The sequence below is a fragment of the Hippocampus comes genome, unplaced genomic scaffold (genome assembly GCF_001891065.2).
Source record: "Hippocampus comes isolate QL1 unplaced genomic scaffold, H_comes_QL1_v1.1 scaffold19, whole genome shotgun sequence".
In the NCBI taxonomy this organism is placed as follows: domain Eukaryota; kingdom Metazoa; phylum Chordata; class Actinopteri; order Syngnathiformes; family Syngnathidae; genus Hippocampus; species Hippocampus comes.
The window spans coordinates 320,114-341,131 of record NW_017805148.1 but is presented as its reverse complement, the minus strand read 5'-3'; the positions used below and the strand labels follow the sequence as shown (position 1 = coordinate 341,131).

Below are 21,018 nucleotides of genomic sequence, written 5' to 3'. Positions count from 1 at the left end.
CCACATTCCCATTCCTTGCTAGTACCCTCGATGAATTGTATATGAAACGCTGTGGGGTATTTTTTTTTTTTTTTTTTTAACAACAGGCACCTGACTCCCGCCCTGCTAATTGAAACGTGTCGCAGCCTGTGACGCAGTCCTCGTTGACAGAAATGTAATTTTTTTTCTGCACATTTTTACAACATTGGAAAACGTTAAGAATGTTTGTGTCATGTTTGTTCTCTTACAGAAACCACATTTAAACAAAAAATATATTTACCTCCCCCGTTTTACTCAATTTTCGAACATTTTTGAAAAAGCTAGAGGGAGCCACTAGGGCGGCGCTAAAGAGCCGCATGCGCATGCCGACCCCCGAACTAGATGAATAGCGAGACACTGCATTTTTGAACTTTTTTGTTCGTTTACGCCACCAAGAACGAGCCCCCATTACTTAACACCAATTAAGGTAAGCAAAGCCTTTTTGTAAAATAATTTATTGGTCTATGTACAAGCAAAAAAAAAAAAAAAAAAGTAGAAACACCCGTAGAAAAGGAAAATACAAGTGAGCTTGTCTTCACAGCACTTCGCATGTCTACTGTGTCGTATTAGTAGAATACTTGTACAGTATTTAGTACTGTACATGTACACTGTTAGGGTTTCAGTACCTCAAAGAGACGTACATATTGGGTACACCGACGCTTTGGGTTTATTATTGAGGCTGTAGCAATTACCAGATATTTATTTTGAATGTGTATAAAAACTTAATTAATATAGCGCTAGTCCGAATGTAGCTTGCTAATGACTTGGCGAAAGAAGCCGGATACGCTCAGTCGACAGCTCCGAGTTTGTATTGGATCCTATTTAATGGTGCAGGTGTCCCTAATGTTGTGTCCGGTACCAGCATCGAAAAGAGTTAAAAAAAAAAAAAAAAAAAGAAGGCATCTGAACAAAACACACAAAAAATGTCTTTGGTTCGTCAAGTCAGCATTTTTTTCCTTTTCAAGTAAAGCGTCGCACCGCTCCAACCGTTTTCTGTTTGTGTCGCGAATAAACAGTCACCGTCCACTCAACAGGGTGGCATTTGGTCGAAAAGTAAAAACGAGAAGCCAAACACATGAGCCGAGTAACATTTGGATACATTGCACAATATAATACTGACGCTAGTATACCACCTGGATGAACTTAAAAAACAAACAAACAAAAAACAAAAATTTTGTTGGAATTAAAACAAGGATTCAGAAATGATGATACTACCATAATTACAATAAATAATCCTCATAAATGTTGACCAATACCATAAAATTTACTCCATGCACAAAACGATGTGGTAAAAGCAACAATTTTAGAGTGTCCAGCAGATGCACTGTAGAAATGTTACTTTTCCTTTTTTGAATATATATGTGTGTAAGAATCCATACATCATGATTTGGTTGTGTAGAAAAATAACATCCGTGAAAAAATAATGTTTAAAACTGTTATGAGGTATGAAAGTATGAAACGTCACTTTTTGTTATTTGTGAGGGTTATTTCCACTCTGACGGCACTTTACATAGTCTTGGGGGTGTGGGGGATAGAAGCCGTCAGAAAGGAATTCATTTCCTTATGTCGGAAACAAATTCACTCCCCACGTTGGAAATGAATTCACTGCCCACATGGGTTGATAATACTGAGTGGAATAAGAAGCTCAAATGGGTTCAGGACAAGGTACAGTCATAGGCGCCCTCCTCCTCTACCCGCTCCTCCATCTGATCGGGGGCTCGGTCCTCTGTGACTGGTTTGGACTCCAGAGAGGGGAGCGCCAGTAGTCCCAGGGGTGCAGCGGCCGCGCACCTTCCACCGCCGCCGTCCTCAGGACGGGCCGAGGTGACGCCCCCCGGGATCTCGCCGACGCTGAGCTTGGCGCTTTGGCAGGCCGAAGGCTGAAAGGCCTCCGGCTGCACTTGCTCGGCTGCCGCGGACGCCATCAGCTGCTGCAGATGAGGTTGGATCACGCCGAGGAACGCTTTGTAGCCCAAGCTGCAGAGGTATCGTGCCAGTTACATTTGTAGACACAATTCAGAATCTACAAATGAAATGTTAATGGTAAAACGATCACTCACCAGTCAGTGGAGGTCCAGGCATCCACAGCCAATAGTCCGCTCCGTACGCTCTGCACGGTTTCGACGGGAACTTCGGGACTGGCCAGGAACCCGATGGCCTGCTTGATGACATTGGCGTCGCGCAGTATCAAGCCGATGATGACGCACCACTCCAGGCAGCCCGCCTCCATGAAGACATGCAGCAGGTACCTGAAAGGATGCCGTTGAAGAGCCTTCTTCCAACGAGGCGAGGCAAGGCGAGGCGAGGCGGCCGTCTGGCCTTACCTGAGCTGCACCTGTGACTTGTGCGGCCCTTTGTTGGCCAGCTCCATGGAGATGTGCTCCAGCTCGGCCTGGCTCAGGCTCAACGTGGACGAGTTCTCGTCAACCATGGTCCAATCGCCGTCCACCACCGAGCTGCTCTCCGTCAGGTCTGTGGCCGAGCCGATGCTGTACTCCTCCGCTGAGAGGGGGGGAGGAGACAGGTTCAAACCGTGAGTCCTTTTTCTTGTTTATACTAGACAAAATACATTTTGGGAAACTATCACGTTAGATTTTGTAAATCTTCAACAGGCTTTTGATTTAACCTAAAGATGTACAATTCACTTTTCATTATTTCCGATGGACATAATGAAAAAAGCCCCGGACTTTTGTTAGCATTTGGGCCTTAGCAGCGGTCAATGCTGCATTGAGCGAGATCCGTGTGAGGAGCAGACCCTTGTTGGTGAGCAGCGACAGGAAGGCGTCGTGCGTCTGTGGCGAGTGTCGGGTGGATGCGGCGGAGGAGGCGGCGTCCATGTCTTTGCTCCTCTGGCTCAGGCCGTCCATCCAGGCGTGGTCGGCGGGAGCCGCGGGAGGGGACACCGTGTCCATGTTGCTGTTCAGCAGGCTGTCGGCAGATTGGGACTTGAGGAGCCGCGTGCTCAGCACTGCAAAAACACACAGGATGAAGTAAAAAAAAAAAAAAAAAACAGTTTGAGTTGGATGGAAGTCACATTTGTTCTTTCCATCTGATTTTCTGATGAATCTCACCGGGGCGACAGCGTCCGTTCTTTAGCGGCGAGCTGAGGTTCGCCACGGGAATGACCGGGAACGGCCACAGGAAGTCCTTACCCGGTGTTCAGCCCTGCAAAAACCCACAGGATGAAATAAAAAAAAAAAAAAAAAACAGTTTGAGTTGGATGGAAGTCACATTTGTTCTTTCCATCTGATTTTCTGATGAATCTCACCGGGGCGACAGCGTCCGTTCTTTAGCGGCGAGCTGAGGTTCGCCACGGGAATGACCGGGAACGGCCACAGGAAGTCCTTATGGAGTCTCTTTAGGGCCAAGACGTAGTCGTCCACGCGGGCCACGCGGTTGCGCTCGCGGCACAGCCAGCCGATGAGCTCGAAGCCCAGCTGGGCCGAGAAGCAGCCCAGGTCGCGGAGGCGCACCTGCTCCAGAAGGCGGCGGGCGTGGCGCCACAGCATCATGTCGATGTACATGTTCTCGGCGCACTCGCCGTCCCGTCTGACGGGAAGCAGAAAAGGAGGTTGGAGCATTCATTGAAAATCGTGCTTTTGATGTTCAAAATCAGTGCGTGTACATCTCGTTATCATGATTGTCGTGCGCTGCATTCCTACCCTTTACTGGAAGGTCCGGCGGGCATGCTGAAGGTCTTCTGTAAGCTGAACTTGCCCGTAGCCACCGACTCAGCAGACTGAGACAAACTGATACTGCGATTTCGGAAAAACTCAAACCCGCCGGTTGAACTGGGCTCCTGTAAAAAAAACACAGAGTATGGTGGCACGGTTTGGTTTTGCTTCCATCTTGGTACATTTTGGAGCCCGTCTGTTTGTTGGGTGGGTGTATGGATGGACCAAGGCTTAATCTTACATTTGTGAAGCTAACTTGTTTTTCCTCTTGGACAGCAAATACACTACAGGAGTTGTTTTTAAAAGGTATTTATTTTGGTCTCGCTGCATGTGGAACAGAAGAAGGAAGTTTACTTTCTTGCACAATACTTAGTGACCTTTTTGTTTATTATTATTTTAATGGCACACTTGACAAGTACGCCATATTTAAAAATAAATAAATAAATAAAGAAAACACCGAAACTAAAAAAAATAGAAACGATGCATTTTCCCCAAAAATAAAAATGCACAAACCTGCTCTAAAAACGAATTAAAACTCACTATATCGACAAATCCCAAACTATTATAACCCTGGGATGGGCTTGATGAAATCAACTATTGGTGGGCTCAGCACGCATGAGTGTGTGTGTGTGTGTGTGTGTGTGTGTGTGTGTGTGTGTGTGTGTGTGTGTGTGTGTGTGTGTGTGTCACAGGTGGCATTCGTACTTGTGTGGTGGGCGTTGGGGGTGGCGTCTCCATCTCCCCTGAACCAATGGCTTTCAGGAAACGGATCATGTGACGGCAGAGGTCCCACTTGCCTTGCTCTAGCGCCGTGTTGAAGAGGAGGGTGGCGTGCTGTCTGCTCACGGCCGGAACCTCCATATTCTTCAAAGGCAAGGAACACCACTCAGTTGGGCTGGGCGATTAATCCATTTCAGATCTCAATTTTATTTTATAGAGCATTAAAAAAAAAATTACAGTCTGGAATCTTGTTTTTGTGCGGGAAAAAAAGTCAAAGAGTTTATTTTAAGGCCATAGCGCCCAGTCCTGACTTAAGGACATTCTGCACATTTCGTGACACACGTCTCCTCATACCTGCAGTATGATCAAGTAAGAGGCGGCTGTGTCCAGGTCTTGAGCCATGAGGCATTCTTCAAAAAGATCCTTGGGGTTCCCCACGGCGGCGAACAGATAGTTCCACAGGGCGTACTCCGTCTTGCGGGCGCAGTGCACGATGGTCTGGAGGAAGAGGGGGAACTCTGTGATGAACTTGGCCACGGTGGGCAGCAGCGGGTCGGGGATGGGCTCCCGCGACGTAGCCTCCTCTTCCAGCACCACGTGCACCATCAGCTCCATGACGTGAGGGAAATATGGCAGCGAGGCGCACGACTGAGCCAGCATCAGCGCCTGCGGGGCCGGGAGGAAACAAATCAATTGCGAAATCAGGATGGTTAAGAAAAATAAAAAAAAAAGGGGCCGGTTAAGTTCGCTGATGTCATGAATCGGGAAGTCACTGACATGCATGGCCGAGATACAAATGTTTTGTTTTCTCCACGTACTTGTTCACCCAGGTTGCGAACCAGCAGCTGCCTGAGAATGTGGTGCAGGTAGATCTGCGAGGTCCTCTCCACCGTGCAAAAAGGAAAGAGAGCCTCCAGCGGCTCGGAGGACCCCTGCAGCCCGTCGTACAGCACCGTCTCATTGGTGGCCCCCAGCACCAGCGCGTCCTCGAACAGGACGGCCAGCGGGTAAATGTTAATGTGAAAGGGGAGCATGATGCGGCGCGACAGGAAGGAGTGGGGCTTGCGATGGTCTCGCGGGAACAGCGGCATCCACACCTTCATGCCCGCTTCGCCGCAGGAGAGCCACAAAGCCTCCAGCAGGTGGCGCTTCTTCCTGTCCGAGCGACAGGTGGTCCACACGTTCTCCACGCACTGGGCCAGCACCACCGGCGGGCAGAACGGTAGCTAAGCGGGAGAAGCCAGAACACAATCGGCAATCTCTTTTGACAAAACAAGAAAAAAAAAGTCTCTTCCTCAAAATGTTGACTACACATTAAAGGATTTCTAAAATTGCCCACCCAACCATTATGTGAGCACATCAACGGAGGACATATGACTTCCTCCACCTCATGCCTCAGGATAGTCGCTCAGGATAATCTTTCACAGATCTGAGCTCGGACAAAATTCTCACCAGCTTCTTGTTGTTGACGGGCGTCTCCTTCTCTCGTACCTGAGGCCCGGAACGGTCCCTCTGTAGCATGATCAACTGGCCGGCCAGATTCAACATGATGCTCTCCGCCATGCAGGCCTGAGTGGACCCACATAGCAAAATACATAGAGAGGACTGTTCTTCACTGTGTCCGGGTGTCCGGGTTCGTGTATGTGTGTGTGGGGGTCACCTGCTGCGGGGCTTTCAGCGCGATGCCCGTCTCAGTGCGCACGGAGGTGAGCGTGACGGAGACCACCAGGGCGGGGTGAGGGATGTAGCGGGACATGGACACTTCCTGCAGCAGTTCCACACTGACCGACGGGTTTGGGCTGAAACATAACATTGTGCATTAATTACCATACAGGGGCCGCTAATCATTATTAGAAAGGGGAAAAAAATGGTGGGGGGTGCTGTGAAATTATGTACCGTGGCTCAATAAACCTTGGGAAAGCTTTTGATGAAGTAACGACGTATCCTACCTGTCGCTCCTCCTCTCAATGCTGTAGAGGCAGATGGAGCAGTCGGCTCTGAAGAGGATGACCATGTCCCGGAAAACGTTGAGCAGCAGCGTGTCAGAGTGCAGTTTGGTGACTAACGCAAAGGCGTTATCCAGGTTGGACGAGCGCTGATACAGCCTCAGCTTGGAGGCGACAACACGGGACCAACGTTACACACGTGGGCAGCTCGCGAAAGGATTTTGCACAGGCCATCAAGAGTGGTGAGTGATGCTGATGTCTCACCTGCTCTTGCTGGTCAATGAAATTGTAACAAGCCACCACCACAAAGTCATTCCACCAAGCCAGACCGCCTGTCACTGTCATGTTCTGCTCCTTTTAGGGAACAACAAACGTTACATTAGGTCCTTAGGTACCTCAAATTGTGGCTCGGGAAGAAGTAAAATTACTTGTCTGTCTCTGTTAGCTGAGCTCAAATTACCAACGGTCCTGCTGTAATTACTATTATTATTATTATTATTATTATTGCAGCCGAACATACCTGAGTGATGTTTCCAAACAGTTTCCATTTCCGGGTATACAAGGAATAGTGTGCAAAGCCCCGCCTTCCCGCGACAGCCATGCACTGCCCTGCTGTGTCTATGGCTGCAAACTGCACACAGGTAGACACAGGAGATTTGATTGTGCATATTTTACAAGTGAATATGCAGTGGTGGCATCTCGGCCACTTACCCGTATTGGCCAGTTGCTCTCTAAGTATGTGCTATGAATCTGGAGGTAAAAGCAAAGAGAAGGGCTGTCAATTTTTTTTTTATCAGAGTCGAAACGGGTCACACACGCACACGAGAATACAACGATGCTCGTGGTGTTGTTTTTGCTGCTTTTAAGGGGGAAAAAAATCTATATTGATGCTGAAGTCATGTAAAACCTGCATGTGCTGTAGCCCTTCTTTTGAAGCCATTTTTCAAAACCGCAAGGGGAGCCATATTTCTGGCAACGCGGAAGATGATGTGGCCATTCAAACAACAAGAACATGCAGTGTCGCGGTGAGGAAAGGTGCTTGTATTTATTCCCTTCTATATCGGCATATCAGGATCTTGCTAAATGTGAAACTACTCCGAGGCACACAACAGGTTGTGGACCGCTGTCAAAGTCACAATGTGAAATGCCGAATACAGTGCAACCCTACCTGGACCACGTGCCAGTGCTTGTGTCCCAGTAAAGTGCTGAGTCCCTGAGATAGGGGGGAGTTGAGGTGGTGGTGGTGGAGGTGGTGGTGGTGGTGATGGTGCAGGGGGCTGTCGTCGTGAGGGTTCAAACGCGTGTGCTGCTGCTGCTGCTGCATGTCAGAGCTGCTGTTGGCCTGCGCTTGGTCACCGCAGGTTAAGTAGAGGCGGTCCTCGCCGTGCAGCAGCACCTGCTCCTGGTTACTCTAATAAACAACAACATCTTTAGTACTGTCACAGAGGTGGTGGTGGTGGCGGGGGGTATACGTTTGGCGGTGGGTCGGCTCACCGTGCAGGGGTTGACGGTGAGGGCGCTCTTGATGAAGTGAAACTGCAAGATGCCGGCCTGTGGGGACGACTGGACGGGTGAGGTCACCGTCGCCTCCTCTGCCATTTCTACTTTTTGCTCCTCCTCATGTGTCCTCCTCCTCGTCTGCTTGGCGGGCAGCACCCACAGGTGGTAGCCCTCTGCTCCCCAGCTCTGCAACACATTTAATCTTTAAAAAAAATAAAATAAAATAAAAATGCAGTGAATAAACATTTCCCAGAGCACAAACCATGGAGCTGATTTTAAGGGGATCCTTCTTGGTGCCATCAGATCGATACCTGTGCAAGAGCATAGAAAGTACACATTCAGGATTTTGTTTTTCTTTGGTTCGCGTTGATGCGCGTCCACTCACGCAAAGTCCTCTCCCAGCGTGCAGATGAGCTGGGCGCCAAAGACGCTCCACAGCGATAGACCGCCACACTCCCATGTCACCATGGCGACGCTATAGTCGGGCGACCAGCAGATGAGTTTCACTGGACCCGTCTTGTTGTAGATATCTGTTGATTAAAAAAAAAAATCCAACATTTTAAAAATCATGATTTATTTTGAAAAACACTTCTTCATCATAAGCATTCCAAAAAAAGGCAGAATATAAATTTTTTAACATTTGGCTGAGTGAAACGATTGTCCCGCAAGGGGGAGCTGTGACATCATTTGACTGCTTTTGGTTTCATGAGATTTAAAGAAGTAACCACGTGACATACCAGGGTAGTGTTTTGGGGTCAGCTCCAGTTTGTGCGAGAGCTGCATAGATCCAGTTGTAGTGTCGATCATGTAAACCAGCACCGAGCCGCTGGGGGAAAAAAAGAGAGCACAATAAGAGAAATAGTCAACATCTGTATCAGGGGTGGTCATGGTGTGGCCGTTCTTTTAAAGCCCGCTGAGCGTTTGCATGAGCAAGTGAACTGTAACATTTGTTGCATTCATTCAAAAACATTTTCCCTTAAATTATTTTTAAAAAGTATATATTCATTCTGCCTAATGTTTCTATTCATTTATCTTTTTTAAACAACAGCCGCCTACTCAAAGAAGCCCTGATTCGGTGGCTGACGTCCGGTACTTACAGACATGTTTCTGACAAGCACACACTAGGCAGCCTGGGCAAACATGGCCTGACACATTCTCACACCGGACGCTCAACAATCGCCCTCTATGGCACGCAAGCAAACGTGCGAATGCTTCTCGAGCCGGCGTCGCGTTGTGGCACACGTGCGCACTCACTGACGCGACTCGAACAACACAAGCGCTCACGCTCACTCAATTGTTCACACACACAAACCCACGAGCACAGACTCGCACCCAGCCACCTACCTGGCGCAGCCAAACGCCATCAGCCTGTATTTGTTGTTGACGGCCACGCAGGTGCCGTCGCTCACATCTGCGGCCCAGACGCCCTGCAGCTGCTGGACACGCAGGAAACGTTTATTCAAGACACCATGCTAGTTGCCTTCGGGATTTAATTCACATCAGCAAGTCAATCCATTAGTAGGTTCAGTTTCACCTAGGGACAGGTAGATTTGGATTTTTTTTTTGTGCCTTGCTAAATGAAATTGCCATTTAGAAAACTGCATTTTGTATTTCCTTGGGTTGTCTCTGCGTGACATTCAAACTAGCTGGAGTAACTGAAACCCTTGCGTGTGATGTATATGCAACTAACGCAGAGGTCAGGAAAGGGGGGCAAATAATTCTTTTCACAGCGCCGAATCTAACTCCGGGCGTTCTTACGTCCGCAGTGATGGTGCTGCTGAGTGGCGTGATGAAGCCCAGGCGGCCGTCGCTGAGCACCACAGCGAAGCCGTCCAGCGTCTCGCAGTACTCCACGCAGCGGATGTGAACACCTTCCAGGTCCAGAGATGGGCCGCCTACACACACCAGCGCACACACACATATTCAGGTACAGTTTGGTGTTTCTAAAACTTATTTTCGAGCCCTGAGAGGAAAAACGCCGGTGTGCGCGGCCTCGTCGCACCTCGGGCAGACTGCAGGTCGAGTGAGAATGGGACGGCGGTGAGGCAGATGGTTTTGCGTCCGTTGCCGCCCAGGCCGTCCCAGTGCAGCACGTGGAGGTAGCCGTCCGCTGTGCACACCAGCAGCTCGTCCTGGAGGGACTGGAGACTTGCGGGAGGACAAAGGGCAAATGATTAGATCGGATGAATGGTTTGGAAGTAGCGAAACAGAATACAGGGTTATGTAATTGGCATGAGGGATATGAAACAAGTTTACTAATAACTTATCAGTACAATACAATGCATTGTATTGTATTGTATTGTATCTATTATTTTTTAACTGACAAAATCTTTTTGCACTGTTGTCCAAAAAAAAGGGCCTCTTGAGTACATCTGTGAAGCGATTCGTCGTCTTCTGAACAGGATTGAAGCATGAATAGAACTATGTGGGGGAGGTATTCTTTTTTTTTTTTTTTTTTTTTTTTTTTTTTGCCTTGCTAGTTTCAGCAAAAATACAAAATAATAATCACACCCACTCAATGCCCACACAAGCAAGCTGCCCCGGCGAAACGCTAAAAGAGCACTTGTCAGTGCCACGGCGACAGTTTCTAACGGCTGTCAAATGAATCCCGCGGAGGAGAGGATGGCGATGAACAGGCAATCAACAAAAAGGCCTTGAGGAGCCATGAAGTGACAGCTCTTGTCCATCAACGAAACAAGGCGGATGCTTGGTAGGCACAAAGAAAAAGCGAGCTGCAGAAAACACTGACAATACAACGGGTTTCCAATGTCTTTTAACCATGAATTTGACAATCGTCATCTTATGTAAAGCAGCAAAAGAACAAGTCAGAGCGATGAGGGTGAAAAAAAAAAAAAAAACAGCTTTGTTCTCACGTGTATCTGACAGAACAGATGCTCCTGCTTTTAATCAGTAACCCCGCCGATGCTGGCACATACTTAACTGGATTGTGGTCTTTCCTCTTAATGCTTCCAACACACCACATAGTAGATAGTTCACTTAAGTAGTAAGCCTATTGATGACTCCATTGAAATTTGTCTCTAATCATTTTTTTTTTCTTTTGAACTCGCACTTCAGAATCAAATTGCTCCAAAGCTCCTCCCACGCGGTGCAAATCAAAAATAGAGAACAGATAAAGCACAACTGCAATGCTAACACTGTTTCATGTAACTGATGACTGGATGAGAAGAGATTAATTAAAAAAAAAAAAAAGGGACCTTACCTGGTGATGGGGGCCTCCAGATCGACAGGTTTCTTGATCTCCAGCGACAAAGCGGGGGCACATTGCTCCTCCTTGTAACCCGGGGTTACCTTCACACGGGGGCTGCCTCTAAGCATACACATGCAAACACGTCACCAGTGCAAAAAAAAAAAAAGCAACCAAAAGGTGCAACTCGTGCTCTGACTTGTTCATATTTGCTGATACGCCATATAGGAATGTAAACAAGAGAAGAGGTATCAAGAATGTTTTTTTTTCCCCCCCTATGTACCAGATTTTGTGTGTGAACGCAGGCACTCACTTGGGGTATATCGCTTCGTAGAGGTACTTGTCATCCCCACCGCCCAGTACGGAGAACAAGAGGATGTAGCCTTTAGCGGTCTGGAAATGGAGAGAGAAACAAGTTGAGACAGCAAAGTAGCATCGGTACATCCGGCTTGTTAATTAATTATTGGCAGAATGTGAAAGAGAAAGGCCAAAGGGGCAAACGATGATGCAAGACAAGAAACTACGATTAAAAATGGGGGGGGGGGGGGCACAATTGGCCAGAAACGAGTCAAAACCTGATCAGGATTCTCTCACTTTGATGCCATCCTTTGTTCGTACGTCATAATTGACATTCAGTGGTAAAACTGGTTTCAGGGGCATTTTTTGTTTTCGCGAAATGATCAAACTGGATGAGGCTCATTTGAGTCAGAGCATGTCGTCCGGATCCATTTTTAATCAGGTTTTGGTGGTATTTGACATTCAATTGTTCCTTGTATCTTCAAGTCATGACTGATAAGACTGCCGGTGTCATGAAACCCAAAACATGTTTCATATACGCACAGGGGCAGGGCGGGAGTTCAGAGTTGCATACTGCTTTGGAAACAGACCGCTTTATGTCAAAACAACCTTTCAAATGGCGCGTTTCACTGTGGCATGACGAGGACTGCGCGTTAGTCACAAGAAAACAAGTTAAAGGCCTCGTTGATGAAACACAAACCTGTTCTAAGGTTCGCCTGAGTGACAGCAATATTGCACCGCCTATCAAATGACCAACGCCTGTATTATTAAAAGAGACTAATGAATCACCGAAGCCGCCGCAAAGATAGACCAATCGCGCCACTCCGCCTTCCATCTTAACCTTCAGGCAACAATAAGAGGCGGAAACATGAAGCGACTGCAATTACCTTTGACATAGATATCTTCACCAAGCTACATAAAGCTGACGTGGCATCTGTAAAGCCGATGGAAGCCGTTCTAAGAAACAACTCAGGCTGTTTTTTTTTTTATTTTTCTTTTAAGCAAATATGGTCAGAACAGTGCCGTGTCAAACTGTAAAGCTCAACCTGGCAAAGGGGTTCGCGGCCGCCCCCATCACTCACTCGCCGCACACAAGCAGTCACAGATAATAATAATAGCTGCCGCTCACATGCATGTCATCGCGTTTAAGAATGCAAAAACAATTTTGATCCAGAACTCGATTCATTGACTGGCTATTTGGTAGACTGCGCGAGTTTAAAAATATTCACGAGCCGATACTGCTCAATGGAAACATGGCTCTAGAACCATAAAGTAAATCAGCAGGGGGCGTATATATATACATTTTTTTCAATACATTATGATGTTTAGCGCAGAGGCTTGCGGTATTGTATCACAATTTTTTTTCTTCCCACAGAAATTTTCCAACGTAGCGACGGAACTGCTGGTAGGAGACCCGAACATTAACACAGACGCATTAAAAACCAGGAGCGGAGGGAAGGCGTAAAAAGCGAGCGAGCAATACTAAGCTGAATCAAGAGGAGCACAGCCTTGGCCTGAGATGCGACCAAGACGTCAACCGAGGTCTGCAAAAACAATCAAAACTGGTGAGCTCCAAACCAAATAACTGAAGCCTGATCTCACAGGCTCGCATTTACCCGGAGAGAAGCAGCAAAAAAATGAAGCAGACATTGAATGTCCTCCCGGGGCAGAGTCATGGCTTGAATACTCGATTGTGTGACCAACGGGGTCTCTCTCTTATTATTTTTTTTTTTTTGTCGGCCCATTACGTCAACCGCAGCAAGTGGTTTTGTGGGCTTTTCCATCAATCGTTTAAAAAGCAGTATTGTAAGCTTCCTGCCCGTCATAAAACCTTGCTAGCTTTCGCTTACAGCGTCACAGGGTCGAAATACAGATCATGCATCCAAAAAAACAAGTTCCCCTTTTTTATTAGAGGAAACGTTGCTTTGGAACTGCTGAGCTTGACCAAACAAATCAGACGCGTCTTTCATGCATGTGAACTTCAGTAAACATGCCACCCCCCCCCCCCCCCCCTTTCGTTATTCTCATGGCAGAACTTGAACCAAACAGATTCCCCCACTCAAAAAGTTCTGGAAATTGGAAAGGAATTTGTGAATCCTCATTGGTCTTTAAAATTATTGCACATAACGTTGTTCGGGAACGTTCAGTTTGAATGAGTGGTCGATCTCCGGCTAAAAAGCTTTGCTTTGATTTGAAATTTGAATCGCAGGTGAACGCCGTCGCAACTTGGCAGATCTAACGGATTTAGAGGTTATAACACCACAACTGTTGATGCTGAGTTTTAGCGCTTCAATGGGTTAGCATTACGCTAGCATGGGGGCATTTCTTGAGGCAAAATTGTTTGGTTCTTTCAAATAAACATGTAAATATGTATTTAGATATGTTCTCAGCGGTATACAGTCAAAAAAAAAAAAAAACAGAAAAACAAGTAACAAGCCACAACTGAGAGCTGTTACACATAATGTAGCACCTCTTCGAAACACCCTCCCGCATTCACACATGCAGATGCACTCAAACAGGAAGTGGTTGCCATTGTCTGCCGAGGACCCATTAAGCACACGCGAGGGAGTCTGGGAGCACTTTGAAAAAGTTGTCAAATAATGTGGTGGTGGGTGGGTGCCAGGAAACGGCTCACGTTCCAGTGCTAGCACAATTAAAACAAAAATGTCACCTTAAAGTATTTAAGGAACACTTTACAACAATGTTGCCACGGTCACATTAAGTGCTGACCGTTATAAACGCAAAGAGAAAATGGGGATCAGGCTCTGCCACTCTGCTTGCTGGAGGTCTTGTAAGCAGAATGAGCGCCGAAAGGTCAAGTCAGCAGAAAAGTGACGACGCATCGAGCCCACTTCTGCATGTTTGAACAGGCCCCGGAGGACGATGCACAGAACCGCCGAGGTTCAAAGTCAAAGCCTCCAGTTTCGGTAACCGGGAAGCCTTTCGAATGGGTGACCGCTCGCTCGCTCGCACAAGCAGACAAACAGAAGCACGGCCAGTCTCTGCCATGTGGACGTGTAACGGCACCAGCTTGCAAATAGTCCAGATGTGTGCTTGCGACTACAGGATGTCAAGTAGCACACAGCCGTCGGGTCGTCTTTCCCCAAGCTTGAGAGAACTCATAAACCGCCACAGTCAAAAGTATGACAAGATCGTTGCAATATGCGCCCTGAAGAGGGCTGAATGATTTAGAAAAATAATCAGACGGTACGAAAAAAAATGTCGACCATTGCTTTCTTGGCGGGATACTGGAATCATCTTCTATATGGCCTAATTTTAATAAATATGGGCCTCTTCGTGTGTGGAAATGCATCAGATTCTTGCTGGCTGAGAGAATCGCAGGGTGTATGAAAAATGCTCCGCAGTACTTTTGCCTGACTGTATAATAACGCGGAAGGAACGTTTGGGCCGAAAAACAGGATGTGCAGCCAGAAATTCAAAGTACTTAGCGTCTGGATCGTATTGCGTTGCTTCTTGACACCGGGCCACTTGAACAAATCCACCTCTTCCAACGTGTTGGCCGCTCTTGTACAGATTAATAAACATAAGATGTACGCCGAATTAGCAAAAGGGTTTCGCTGCGATGACATGCGTTCGCTTTGAGGTCTCCACAGGGTGTCAACGGCAAGACAACATCTGGGAAACAGCTGGCCCGGAATGAGAGAACTAAAACTCTTTTTTTTTTTTTTTTTTTTCCAGCGTACATAAAAGTATGTTCAATTTTGAAATTAACCTTTTCATGCTCCCTGTAACCTGATAACACGATAAGCTGTCCACTGTAGTAACCGCTGTCCCTGAAAGGGTTAAACAGGAAAGGCAATAAGGCTCCCCGGGTGTAAAATGTCAGCGTTTTCGTCTCTTCACATAATCAGCTTGAGAATCCTTCGGTTTTGGCTACGGGGCCTCCGGTGTGAGCTCACAGCGTCCTCAGTGACCTGAGTACCAAAATAAAAATGTCATTCCAACCTTGAGCCCAGCGCAAATGTTTGGGGGCAATTTGCGAAAGGAATCGCCTCAAGGCGTTCCCCCGATGCGCCCGCGTTCGCAATAATGGCCAGCCGAGCGAGCATTCCCTGGTATTTTTAAACTCCAGCCGCTGCTGCTCCCTGTTGTTTTTGGCCAGGGTTGAGCTGGAAATGGGTCTGACCTCCTTCCTCAGACATATTCGCAACATCCATTCGTGTGTGTGTTTCAGCCCATGAGTGTGACAAAAAAAAAAAAAAAAAAGGGGTCAACGGAGAGACGAGGGGTCGAACGCTTTGGGTTGCTAGGCGATGATTGATTCCAAGTTTAATTGCCGTTCGCATTTTTTGCAAATGACAACCACTTTGGAGAATGCAATCTTGGAATGACGGTGTAGGGGATCCAGAATTTTGTTTTCTATGGTGACCCAAATCTATCACTAACTTATACTACCACAGTAGTTATGTTACAACTTAATTTTTTACCTAGGCCATACCTTAAAAAAACAAAAAAAAATAATCAAATCAAATACTGCAACAGTAATGACAGCTGTAGCCGAGGACCCGTTTGTAACCTCAAAATGTCATATCTTGGTACCGTCATCAACTCAGGGCCCGGCCACCTGTAACTGAGCGTCATACAGAAGAGAAGTAGGACAAATCCAAGTCAGCCAAACTGGACAATCAGCAGTGTCATGACGTTATACAAATAAAGAATAACTTATGTGACGTATTGTAAGCCCTTTTAAAAGCTTGACCCTATATTTTGGTTGATTTAAAAAAAAAAAAAAACATACACGGTCTCCACTAAACAAAACAGTAAATTGCAAATGTCCATGATGGCATTTCACAATACACTGCACATCTAGGCCGTATGAATCTGATGATGCATGAAGATGCTTAACACTAAACGGAACTCCACAAGACAAATATTTATACTAGCCATACTTGATTCATGGGGGGAACCTGAGATACCGGTTAAAAGTTTGGAATACAGAGATATATTTGGAATACACATCGCTGCATAAGTGTGTACGTATGCTCGAGAACTGTGCTCTGCTCTCATCTTTCATGATCAGAGGGGTGAGGCGAATTCTGCACGGGTAAGCGCTCATCACCTCAGCGTGGCGAACCGCGAGGGTGACCCAAAATGGCGGTAATGGCAGCGGGGGTTGGTGAGCTTTGGAACAATTTACATAAATAAATATGCGTGGGCTCATATGCACAAGCGGAGCTGGCAAGACCGCCTGTCTGTTCATCTTAATTGGAAATGAGCAAAGAAAAACGCGACTTTTATTCGCTGTTGTCTGTACACGGTAATCTGTAAATATTGCGTTCGCGCCAGAAGAATTTAACGTAATAATCAACTTCAGGACGGTGCCATGTTTGTTAAAATCGTCATCAGGCTGTAGACGTGTGTAAATGTGTACAGCACATTTTAAGTATGCCTGGTTTGCTAAAAATGAATCGTCGGCCGTGCCAGAGCAAAAATACATAATGGTGAGCCCGCATTAGGGCGTAGATGCGTATTTTTTTTCAAATATCTACTTAGTAGATTTAAGTCAACAGCAGATAAAGAAAATAGGCAGATTCAAAATACAACAGTGTTTTGACTTGTTTGGGTTTTGTTCTGTTTCAAGGAAACGCTTTCAATAAAATAAGAGTGTAAAGTTCGACATTCTTCAGAAACGTATCCACGGGCCAAACCTGTCGCGTAATGTAAACACTGCTGTCGGTCAACTGTTTCACTCCGATTAACTTAGAGATGACAACAGCATTGGATATGCTGGTGACAAGGTAGATAAGGAACACAAGTCACTGACACGGTTACATACTATTTACTACCATTTGGCACTTTTACGGGCCATTGTTGAACGTGTTTACTAGCGGCCACTGCACTTGAAATTTCTCGAGTTCATTACCAGCGCTAATAACCCCTCCACCCCCACGGTAATGGCAAATGGCCCCTTAAGATTGGACAAATGAGCACTGTTGAAATGCGCTGGACTTCAGACAAAGGCGATCATGCGTTTATGGGCCCTGCGACGGTGTGTGACAAACTCTCTTTTCGTTGAGTCAGCGCCTTGTGTGAGAAGTGATGACAACACATTTGTTGTTGTAAAATGCTATTGTTTTAAATAAGCTGTCACCGTATAGCCCTGCTACATGTAATTAGAAGGAATTGTCATTAGGGGAAAAAAACCAAAAATAGTTTATTCCATTAAAATGAATGAATGCACTCCACTTTGACACAATTAACCCGCAATCAATTTCACAAACTTGAAAGCGCCGCAGCCTGCGGACAAGGACCGCAAGGTCAAAGCATGCCGAAGTCTTGACTTACCACCACGGCTATCATGGAGTCGTCTGGTTTCCATTCGGCTTTCTGGTAGAATCCAAACTGTGCCACTGCCTTGGCAGACTCGATGTAGCTCACAATCAAAACACTGGGCTGTGAGTGAGGACATGGAGAAGGGGGGTGGGGGAAAAAGTGCTTGAAAAATAGTGTGCCAGAGCATACACATACGTGACTTGGTGGAACTAAAAACAAACAGCTAAAAATTCATCCAAAAAAGAACCTTCAAGCTTTTTTTTGTTGCCACTCCCAGTATAAATTGATTGTCAGCCCAGCTCGGTCAAAGCTAATGTGAAATAGCATCGACATTGCGATGCTTCAACCTTCTAGGAAATGCGTTGAACACAATAGTGTTTTTTTTTTTTTGTAAAGTACAGTATTATTATGCTAGTCTCCTCTCATTAAAATACACATTACAACATGTTTTTGTTGTTTTTGGGTGAAGGCTGGAACGGATTAAAGGCATTTCCATTCATTTCTATGGGAAAGACTGATTTTAGGTACGAGTGATTTGAGCATGGTCAGTGAACGATTCAAACTTGGATCTCAAAGCACCAACTGAGCGATACTGCAATAATGCCGCGGTATGTCATTGCTTCCTTCGCACCTTGTTACGAACGCGGCTAAGCTACTGTGCGACACCGGATTAGTCATAACGCCTTGAATGAACTGACTGTGGGCTGAGCTTCGTCTGGCTTGGCTTCAGGACTAAGGGGATTGAAAACAAAAGAGACATTACAGAAAGACGTTCAACTATAAATCGGGGCTGGAAAACAGAGGCAAATCTAGGGAATGCTTGAGAAGGGAATGATCTAGTTAAACATGAGTGGCAAACGATTCCTGGCCATGAGACTACTTTTTTTAAGTACAGTCCAGTTGTATTAAACTTTTAAATGTGTGGTCACGTAGCACAGGGCAAGGCATGTTCAGTTACCGCCATACTTAAGACTTTCTGCACTTGACTGTTTTAAATTTAAGGCCGAGAAGTGCTTTTCATGAAACTATTTACCGCGTTTCCCACTTTACGACCGAGTTTGAGGAGGTTAATGAGGTTGGACTACGGCGCATTCAAACTTGTCCGGTTTATGTCTATGCTGGGGGCACAGAAATCCGTCATAAACTGAGGAGAAAAGAGGAGACCGAAGGGAGGAACACCCAATGACAAATAACTGAAAACCGCACCTATTTAAATGTTTAAAAACAAACAATTCATAAAAACTACAACTAAATATATTTCACTTGAAGGTTAAATACAACTGAAGTGTACAGTACCTGTACAAAAGTACATACACACATCACCCTACGTAAAAAAACAAAACAAAACACTGAGAGAATCTCCAGTTTGTTTGGAACCCGATCCCAAAGAGATCCCAGCGGTGGCTGAGCTCAGCCGGTTCGATGGACTGAACAGATGTGCTAGTCCCATCTGTCCTTTTTACTTGCTGGCGAGGAAAGAACGAGGGGAAGCAAAACATGGTCACATCCGGCGCGGTGCTCATGAAATCAACAAAGACCCTGATCCATTGTTGAAGGCAAATTAGTTCATCGGCGTAAATAAAGCATTCAGTGGGGGTGTCCTCCATCCCCATTTTTTATTCCCCACAACACTTCAAATGAGCTTTAGGCAAGATTGGGGCTGAATAAGTCATCAAATTCAAATCTAGGAACGTAGTGGAATACCATTTTCAAATTGCAAAGCCTGCAATGTGGGCAATTATATTTCATTGGTAAGCTTTATTTTCATTTACATGTATATTTTCTTTTTTCATTTACATAGTGTCTAGTAGGGCTCAATGTTGAAAAATATGCCAAGTGCGATCCGAAGATACTTTTTTTTAAATAAAACCAAGGAATAAATTAATATGTATTCCAATAAACCTAATCAGATTTAATATACACGAATGTTTTGGCGGCTCGGTGGTCGACTGGTTAGGACGTCGGCCTAACAGTGCAGAGGTGCGGGGTTCGATTCTATATCGGATATGCGTCGCTTCAATAAACAATCGGAAAATGGATGCACATATTAAATTGCAAGTGGTTAATATAAGTTCACTTATGATTGTCACCGTTTTAAAGAATTCGACCACGTGTTTAGTTTTGCAGTTACACTGCTTGGTGCACCAGTTGCAAGGTTTGAGGCTTAACATCCCCAGGGAGAGTTGAGCATTGGCAGAAAACATTCATCAGGTGGACTATGATTGAAATAAAGGCTCCGTTGTGCAGACAAGGTCGTTTATACAGTTTGTCTTGTAAAATGCGCAGTATGTGTGTTACGCAATACCTTTACATTTCTCACCAGCGGTGATGCAAGCAAGCCAAATAAATGTCTGTTGTTTGTGTAATCTATCCCTTACCCGACTGAACCAGATGCTGAGCTGCGTCTCGGAAAGCAGGGCGAAGTAGAAACGCTGCGAGCTGGGCTGGATGTGGAAGGGCTCCTCCGCGCTCCTCAGCGGGCACAGAAGCCTCCGTGGCCAGCCGGTGAGGAAATACATGTCGGCCAACTGGCTCCGGCTCGGCTGGCCCTCTTTTTTTCCTACTCCACTGCGAGTGTGTATTTTTTAAACTACTTCACACATACTGGGCCAGAAAGTGAGAACTCAAACGAGAAAAAAAATTACAAATACATCAAGTGTTATTGTTGCCGTTGCGAGTCCATGAATGTCCATGAGAACAATCCAGAGAGTGGATGAGGCTACTCGGCTAACCCGGGCTAGCGGAGGTTTTCCAACTTGACGCGGACGAGTTCCCCCCGAGGCCGAAGACTGGAGCGATCGGATCGGGAACTGAACACCGACACCACCGAAGCTCTCTTCCAGGTGTACGTGGGGGCGATCAACGTCAGCTACCGCCGTTGTTTCAATTGCCACAGCGTTGGTTCCAGTAGTGTTTACTGACCGTGCGACGCTCGGTTCTCACTCCTCGGTGCCTGCTCACCGACGCCATCTTTTACTCGACGCTTATTGGCCACGGCGGCGAAGTTTCTGTTGTTGACATGTGACGTCACTCGGTGGCCCCACGTTGAATCGGTTTGTCAACGCTGACACCTAGTGGTCGTTCTTTTGTCTGCAAAGTCGTGTTCCAAGGGAAACCGTAACGACAATGCATCCCCGACAAAAATGAGTTCGACACCCCTGCTTTAGCAACTGAAAAACACTTTTAGATCTAGGACTGCCGATAAATCTTCCACACGCACACACACCAGTGTTCCCTCAAAACAGAAATAAAGATGCATTTCCACAGGAAGTACGCACAGCTTCTGAGAAAAAAAATCCCATTGTTTTCAAGTTGCTCAAAAAACACCTTTACGTCAGGAAACACCCGAGTTCTTTTTTCTTGT

At 46.3% G+C, this 21,018-nt stretch overlaps 1 protein-coding gene and 1 long non-coding RNA gene across 6 annotated transcripts; one reads left to right on the top strand and one right to left on the bottom strand.

The window, feature by feature from the left end:
* Positions 1-456: 456 nt before the first annotated feature.
* On the bottom strand, positions 457-21,000 carry ric1 (RIC1 homolog, RAB6A GEF complex partner 1). Of its 5 annotated transcripts, none has more exons than XM_019867987.1 (28): positions 20,033-21,000; positions 17,667-17,774; positions 11,377-11,456; positions 11,079-11,186; positions 9,861-10,006; positions 9,617-9,753; positions 9,203-9,294; positions 8,596-8,684; positions 8,244-8,388; positions 8,121-8,169; positions 7,853-8,044; positions 7,527-7,769; positions 7,070-7,108; positions 6,879-6,989; positions 6,623-6,712; positions 6,362-6,522; positions 6,073-6,211; positions 5,865-5,981; positions 5,231-5,638; positions 4,767-5,078; positions 4,398-4,556; positions 3,681-3,817; positions 3,357-3,567; positions 3,090-3,159; positions 2,774-2,986; positions 2,343-2,520; positions 2,079-2,267; positions 457-1,995 (listed from the first exon to the last, which is right to left on the bottom strand). In XM_019867987.1, the coding sequence occupies exons 1-28, from the start codon at positions 20,171-20,173 to the stop codon at positions 1,674-1,676; spliced, it is 4,386 nt and encodes a 1,461-aa protein (XP_019723546.1). In that variant the 5' UTR covers positions 20,174-21,000; the 3' UTR covers positions 457-1,673. The 5 variants fall into 5 exon arrangements, with proteins under 5 accessions (XP_019723546.1, XP_019723545.1, XP_019723548.1 ...); XM_019867986.1 differs by having other exon boundaries at positions 3,090-3,165; positions 3,363-3,567; XM_019867989.1 differs by having other exon boundaries at positions 2,343-2,517; positions 3,090-3,165; positions 3,363-3,567.
* LOC109514696 (uncharacterized) lies at positions 6,519-12,925 on the top strand. Its single transcript, XR_002168035.1, has 3 exons — positions 6,519-6,600; positions 9,625-9,785; positions 12,736-12,925. It is a non-coding gene; the product is annotated as an uncharacterized LOC109514696 (long non-coding RNA).
* Positions 21,001-21,018: the final 18 nt, after the last annotated feature.